The 8,038-nt window shown below is 33.2% G+C and overlaps 1 protein-coding gene across 1 annotated transcript; it reads left to right on the top strand.

Moving 5' to 3' along the window:
• The first annotated feature begins 1,222 nt into the window (after window positions 1-1,222).
• On the top strand, window positions 1,223-2,001 carry LOC112803589 (zinc finger BED domain-containing protein RICESLEEPER 2-like). The gene is made up of 2 exons (XM_025847072.2): window positions 1,223-1,852; window positions 1,957-2,001. The coding sequence occupies exons 1-2, from the start codon at window positions 1,223-1,225 to the stop codon at window positions 1,999-2,001; spliced, it is 675 nt and encodes a 224-aa protein (XP_025702857.2).
• The last annotated feature ends 6,037 nt before the right edge of the window (window positions 2,002-8,038 follow it).

Raw genomic sequence — 8,038 nt, 5'->3', positions numbered from 1 at the left:
TGGAGAAGGTCTATATTGAAGATAGAAAAGGAAAACAAACTGAAGCTAATCAAGAAGCAACCCAAGAAATTCGTTAGAAACTATTTTATGTTTTTCTGTTCTAACAGCAGTAGTAGCTCAGTTATTATAAACTTAGAGCACTATATAAGAGTAGTTGTGTTTATTAGTTTTTTCCTCCCTGGTGTATGAGTCTAATTATGTTTTAATACACTAGTGTAAGAATATTACATATAAGAAATTGTATATACTCATTTGAATGATTACTTAATCTGCAAGAAATTGTCTTTGTTTATTCTGATTTTTCTACTATTTTTTCTTATTCATTCTTTGTGTTCTTACGTTCTTCTTTTTCAAGCTTCAATAGCTGAGATTCTTTAATTTAGTATATATATATATATATATATATATATAAAGCTTAGAAATAAGCTGAGATTCTTTTTCCTGCTTCCAGTTCCTTTATTCTTTGATCTGTTTCACTAGACTAAACAGTTTTAACTAATGTCATATTCCTATCTAAGTGTTATTTGAATAGTTTGGAGAGCTGAATTTTAATTTTTAATGTATAATTTATATTTTTTAATTAGGTTAATGAGATTTTTATTGATGATTTATATTTTAGATTAATGTGATTTTGATTCATGATTTATATTTCATTATTTATAGAATGTCTTCTTTGGATGCATTGAGTAATACTCTTGAGAAGAGTGCTCCATCGGAAGAACCTATAGGCACTAATAGGTTACAACTTATTTCACATGCTATTGAAAGGGTGAGGGATAGTGTTCATTATTGGACTGCAACACCAAAAAGAGAAGAAAAATTTAAGGAAACATGTGCGCAACTTAAAATACCCTACACAAAAAATCTTTGTCTTGATTGTAAAACTAGGTGGAATTCAACATTTTTGATGCTTGAAGTTGCAATTATGTATAGAGATGTATTTGAAAGATTGTCATTGCATGAGAGTCAATATAAATATTTTCCTAGTGAGAAGGATTGGGATATGGCGGATGAGATTTTTCAAAGATTGAGGGTATTTTTTGATGTGACTGAATTATTTTCTGGAACAACTTATCCTACATCAAATCTTTATTTTCCTAAGGTTTGTGTGATTAGGTTGGCTTTGATGGAGTGGAAAAATTGTGGAAATGAGATAATTGAAATGATGGCTACTAGTATGATAACTAAGTTTGAAAAGTATTGGGGTGTGATTAATACAGTTATGGCTATTGGGACTCTTTTGGATCCTAGGTACAAGATGTATTTATTGAATTTCTTTTTTCGTAAAATATATGGTGAGACAGAAGCATGTGTTGTAATTGGTCAAGTGAAAAGGGTAGTGCAAGATTTAGTTTTAGAATATGCAACAAAGGGAAGAGAGAGAGACCAAGCTGCTCAATTAGATATGCCACCACCACCATCAATTCCTTCAAGTTCAAAGGGGAGGAAGTTCAGTCATGAAGATTGGCAAGCTGATTTTGCTGCACATGTAAGTGAGGAATCCGCATTTATTGATACAAAGAGCGAGTTGGATTATTATCTTGAAGAGAGACCAGTACCACAAACTGAACATTATTTTTATATCTTAAATTGGTGGAAGTCAAATGAAGCGAAGTTTCCTACTTTGCAAGCTATTGCTAGAGATTTTTTGGCGATTCCTATCTCTACCGTTGCCTCTGAATCTTCATTTAGTACGGGTGGTCGATTTGTTACGCCACATCGTAGTAGGTTGCGTCCGGACACATTAGAGGCTCTAATGTGTAATCAAGATTGGCTTTGGAATGAACTTGGCACTACAACTAACATAGGAATTGAGTGCTACATAATTCATAACATTGAAGGAGATGTTGACGTAAGTAAACTATTAAATTACATATAATACACTATGTTTTTATATTATTGACTTATTGAGTTATTATATGATTTTAACTTTAAATTGTTTTCTTGTCAATGTAGGATTCAAGTAAGTCAGAATCTACCATCACTATCATTATGGGATGAAAGGAAGATTGGGATGGTGGAATTATGTTTTTATGATGTCATGAACTTTATTTTGTTGTTTATGAATATAGTTGGTTGTTTATGTAATATTTGGTTGTTTATGGATATGTTTGGATGTTTATGTTTGTTGTTATTGCTATTTAAGTCTTTAAAGACTATGGATATTATGTTTCTAATGACAATTGAAGATTATCTTTGATTTTCTCTAATTTTTTTCATTTTTTTTCAATTTTTACTTATTTTTACAAAAATCCGCGGATATCCGCAGAGACCCAGGCCCCCGGCGGATACGGGGTCCCCGTTACCCGTCATGGGGACGGGACGGGGACGGGGATAGTAATTGGGGGGCGGGTGGCATGTCCCCGCCCCCATGGGACCCGTTGCCATCCTTAGCCCAGCCTCCTCCCTTTCCCCTTTCTGTCGCCATCAAGTCCAGAGACCATAAGTCTTCCTCTTCGTGACCCCCGTCTGACACCACCCCTCTTCCATCGAGCCCAGAACTCCTCCGCGCTCAAGCCTTCCCCCTGTTTCTCTTCACTGGCTAGAACGACAGAATAGGGCAAGAGCCTTGTTCCTTTGCTGTGCCCCTCTTCAGCTGCTGCCATTGGAGCAGCTCCACTACCAGGCCAGCTGGGTTACTCCGGCCGTTCACTCACCATCATCCACCTTTTCTTCTCTTCCTGTGTTCCATTTCCTTCCTTCCAGGTTCCATTTTCTTTTCTGTTTCCTATTTCCCTTTCTATTTTTAGTTAGCTTAGGTTAATTTTTGTTGATTAAGTTAGTTAGAAATGCATGTTAGTTGATTAGGTTGTTAGAAAATCTGGCGTGGATAGTGGATTTGGGTTTGTTTTGATTAATAATGCTGTTTGGAATGTTGCTGTTTCATTGATCTCTCCCGGTGCTGAATTGATTTGTTCATGCTGCTGCATAGTCTTATTACTACTCTACTCTTGCTGAAAGCTGTTATAAACTTCAATTGTTATTGCTGCTGAGTTCCTATTTCAGTTTGAAGTTCACTGTTTGATTCAGTGATGCTTAATTGTTTGAATTCATGCTGGTTGTGATTGGTTGTTAATTTCAAACGAACAGAATGCTGTCCTGTTGTTAGTTATTACTTTTTCTTGTTGGTGGCTGGTTTTTGAAATAAACAATTCCAAGAGATAGTTGTTGCAGTGGTGATAATTTTGATAAATTTCTGAATTCAACTTGTTATTGCTGCTGGATTGTTCATTATTGCTGTTGTGAGGCCGAATCTTGGGCCATTAATTGCTGTTTTGTTGTTGGTGATGCCATGCCTTTGTACTCAATTGGTTTCTTGATGCTGCATAATGTTCTTGTTGTTTGATTCTTGCTGTTATAAATTGGATTTGAGTGCTGCAGAAGTCTCATTTCATTGTTGGATTTAGTTATAAGTAATTTCTTGAATTCATGCCACTTCTGGAATGGTTGTTGAACTCAATGATTAGAATGCTTCTTGAATCGAGTACTTTTGGTCATTGTGCTGTTTTGGTGTTGTGTTTTAAGCCATTATTTTTGTTCATTGTTCAAAGAAAGCATGCTGCTTGTTGATTTATTAGTTATGGCTTAATTATTCACTGCTGTTGTTGCTGTATGTTGGCTCATTTGATTACTTCCTATGAATTTATATATGATTTTTCTGTTTTTAATTGTCCATGAATTCATAGGAAGTCTGAATTGATTGTTTGAAATTGGGAAATAGGCCAATTTACTGCTGAAATGCTGCAGGATTTTTTTCCTAACCTTGTTTCATTAAATGGCATTGTCCTCTTGGGTGCAACAAGATTCTATTTGAAGAATTTCTATGTCAATAGAATCTTGTTGGCTAAATGGTTTTGGAAAACTCCTCAAACACTTCTTTGCAAGTTTTGGTCATGCTTCTAACTTTCTTTACTTACTTGTGATGCTAATTTATTTCTATGCATTGAGTAGTTCAAGTGATTTTTCAAAATTGACCATAAACTTGAAATTCTTTGGAAAATTTGAGCCTCTTTTGCATAAACTCCCAAGTTTGAAGGTTTTTAATCTATGTGGCTGATTTGATTCATTTTATTCATACCAAATTTACACTAAGTCACATAGATCATGAGGTTTTCCATTCTTTTTTAACTTGTGACTTTTATGCCTCATTAAATTTGGTGTTTGAATATTTCTTGATTAACTTGTTTCTCAATGTTTTGATTTTATCAACACCAAATTGCTTAAACTTATGCCACTTTACTTGTTATTGATAATTACTTGATTATGTGCTCTACACATACATGTGCATCACTTGTTTTGGCATCTTGAATTTTTAAGAAGTGAACAAAGACTTGCTTGTTTTGAAACTCTGAAAATGTTTTTGGAATTAAGGACGTTTTTGCTATGCACATAACTTTTTCTTTTCTTTTTTGTTTTCAACTAACTCTTCCTTTTTCTTTATGACTTTTGACTTTTGTTTTCTTTTTCAATTAACTTTTTCTTTTCTTTCTCCTAAGTTTTAACCTCTCTTCTCTTTTTCGGCTAACCATTTTCTTTTTACTCACATAACTTTTAACTTTCTTTTTCTTTTCAACTAACACTAACTTTTTAACTGTTTTCTTCTTTTCAACTAACTTTTGACTTTTCCTTTCTTTTTTAACTAACTTTCCTTTTAACTTTTAACTGTTTTCTTTCTCTTTGTGCATAGTAACAATGCTCCTTCCTTCTTTAATTCTTTGATAAACAAGCAAGTTTGCTTTCTTAGATTCATTTATTTGATTGGAGGTTGCTTTTGTTTACATTCAACTTGAATCTCATGCATGCTTCCATTCAAATATACATTATTTGTTCACTTCATATATATATATGCTGTTTTGTGATTCAGTTTTTTGCTTATGAGCATCTGAGGAGGAGGAGGCATGGGACAGTAGAGGTGACACAGTGACGACTTCTTCCACTCTGCATGATCGTGAGCACCGAGGACGGTGCTACAATTTAAGTGTGGGGAGGTTGTCCAACTTTAGCAGCGCATTTTGTGTGACAAGCTTCATTCCGAACACTTTTAGTTTAGTTCTTTTTATACTTTTTAGTTGTTTTGTATATATTTTATCTTTTGAAAACCTTTTTACTTAGTTTATTGTACTTTCTTAGTTTATTACACTTTTCAATTTTGCTTGTATATAACTTAGTATTATATTGTAGTAAAGCATGTTTTTGATTTCCTTTTTTAGCTTTTAGTTGTGATTGTGATTTGGATAATGTGATGATTGTACCTAGTTTGATTTCCTATACACTTGTTATTTTAGTTTGATTGAAATTGGGAACTAAACTTAGGATTTTTGACCTTTTTCATCCAATCACTCTATATACATATATAGAATAACTATTAGTCAATTTAATGAAATTTCCAAGAAACTTTTTATAAAGGGCATTGAAATTCAAATTGAATTAAGTTGAAATTCTTTAAAACTTGCATGATTTATAGATTGTGGAATATGATTTTTGAGTTAAAGAACATACAACTTGTGAGATTTTGAGCCTTATTGTGTGGTTATACTATTTGACCACTGTTTTTATTCTTGTGCGTGCTCTTCTCTATGAGTGCAATCTTTAGTTTGTTTAATTCTATATATCCATTGTTTAATGTATTTTTATGCATTTATGTGATTGAGGCCATTATTTCTTTATAACTCACTTTACCCAAATAGCCTACCATTTCATTCACCTTTGATTGCCACTTTGAGCCTATGAATACCCCATTTTATTCTTTATTTTGCCACATCATTAACCTTAAGCGATAAATAATGAAATGTAATTTATTTGAATCTTTGAGTAGCTTAAGTTAGTGAGTGTGTGTGATGTTTAAGTGTGGGGAAGATGTGGGAAACATAGGTTGATGAAAATATATTTTATTCTTATTGAAAAAAAATTAGAAATTTGGGTGCATACTCATGTAATATTATAGAAACCATATGCATTGATGAATTGGTATGAATTATATTCTTGAAAAAAAAAAGAAAAAAAAGAAAAAATAATGAAAAGGGGACAAAATTACCCCAATATAAAATTCAATAATAATCAATGCATATGTGATTGAATTTGAAGCATGAGTGTGTGTATTTGTAAAAGTGAGATCATGGGTAGCTAAGCTTGATATTAGAATTGTATAGGTTGTGTATGTCTTAGGTGAAAATTTAGGTTAATCAAAGATTCAAATGCAAGCTCAGCTAGCCATATATACCTCCTTACCTTTAACCTTAGCCCCATTACAACCTTGAAAAGATCTCATAATTTTTGCATATTTACATTAAATTTTTGTTGATTGGTTAGATGAATAACAAACTTTAGAAAGCATGATTAGAGAATAATTGAGTGGATTGACCCTAGACACTTGAGTGACTAGAGTGCATACACATATCCGGTGAAGGTTCAATTACTCAACTCCATATTTTCACCTATGATTATTGTTTATCTTGCAAGTTTGGTTAAATTCTTTTATATGACTCAATTCAATTATGAATGTGATTTGGTTATGATTGCTTTAGCCCTTGATTTTGTATGGATGCTTTCTTGGAAATTGATTTACTTGGACTAATTAAATATATATAGATAGTTAGATAGTATAGTTACATATACATAGGTAGATTGCATATAGTTAGTAACATTGAATAATTGTTGATTTCCCTTCTTGTCTTCCTTTGGTATAGCATGAGGACATGCTATTGTTTAAGTGTGGGGATGTGAGGAATCTACATTTCATGGTATTTTTTTGCTTTAATTAGGTAAATTTCATTGATTTTTCTTGCATTTATTTATTGAATAGCATAGTTTCATAATTTCTCCTTAAATTGTGCTTGAAAGTGAAAACATGTTTTTTTTAAGCTTTATAATTGCTAAATTTTATCCACTTTAATTCTATTTGAAACTTTGATGTGTTTGTTGAGTAATTTCAGGCTTACTAGGCAAGTATGAATTGAAGAAGCGGAAGGAAAGCATGCAAAATGAGAGAATTCAAGAAATGAAGAATTTGTAAAGCTGTCAACCCTGACCTCTCGGTACTAAATTGGTCATAACTTGAGCTACAGAGATCCAAATGAGATGGTTTTAGCAGCATTTTAAAGCTAACCTCCGGGGCTTCGAAATGATATATAATTTGCTATAGTGGACTAAGTTGAAGTGTGCATACGCACACAATTAATGCGCACGCATAGGTTAGAAAATAGCAAGTGTGCAGACGCACACATCTGTGCGTCCGCACAGGTCCTGGCACGTGAGATCATTAACTGCAAACCACTGGGGGCGATTTCTGGGGCCCCAAAACCCAATCCAACTCATTTCTGAAGCTATTTTAAACCAAATTGAAGAGGAATGAAGGGGGAGCACTTAGGTTTAGGTTTTATCATGTTGTAGGTCATTTTCTAGAGAGAAAAGCTCTCCCGTCTCTCTAGAATTAGGATTTTTATCTTTGTTCTCTCATTAATTTCTCTCTTTAATTCTTGTTTAATTGTAGTTTTATTTACATTTTCTTGTTCTATTGCCTTTACTCTCTTTGTTTCCTTTTTTAATTTCTCTTTTATGCTCATTTTAGTTGTATGAACACACTTGTCACTTTTAATTTCCTTTAATGCAATTTTGATGTTTATGTTTCTTTATTGCCTTATTGAGTTGCTATCTTTATTTTCCTTGCCTGTAGCATTTATTATTTCTTGTCATTTACCACGCTTTCTTTTCATACCCACCAAATGTTTGATAAAATGCTTGGTTGCGTTTTTACATAGTTTTTCTCACTCTTGGTTGAGAAATTGAGTGGTTTGGGGAACTTGAGTGGTGGATGTCTATTCCACATTGTGTGATGGTTGTTAATTAACTTGGTTTTCATTAACGCTAGCCTTTCACTAAGTTAATTAGTGAGTTAGCTAGGACTTGTGGATTGAGGTTAATTATGCCCTTTTGACTTATCCTCGATGTAGGGTTGACTAATTGGGATTAATTCACACACAATTACTATGTTTGTGGTCCACTACTAGGATAGCAAGCCCTAATCACCAAATCCTCACCA

Source organism: Arachis hypogaea, chromosome 5 (genome assembly GCF_003086295.3).
Source record: "Arachis hypogaea cultivar Tifrunner chromosome 5, arahy.Tifrunner.gnm2.J5K5, whole genome shotgun sequence".
Lineage (NCBI taxonomy): Eukaryota > Viridiplantae > Streptophyta > Magnoliopsida > Fabales > Fabaceae > Arachis > Arachis hypogaea.
This window is presented reverse-complemented; position numbering and strand designations above follow the sequence as displayed.

What these genes read in the sequence shown, in the direction of transcription:
- LOC112803589 (XM_025847072.2), top strand. Translation starts at nt 1,223, where the DNA reads ATGGCTATTGGGACTCTTTTGGATCCTAGGTACAAGATGTATTTATTG. An exon ending in ACATTGAAGGAGATGTTGAC is followed by an intron (nt 1,853 to 1,956) that starts GTAAGTAAACTA and finishes TTGTCAATGTAG; the next exon opens with GATTCAAGTAAGTCAGAATC.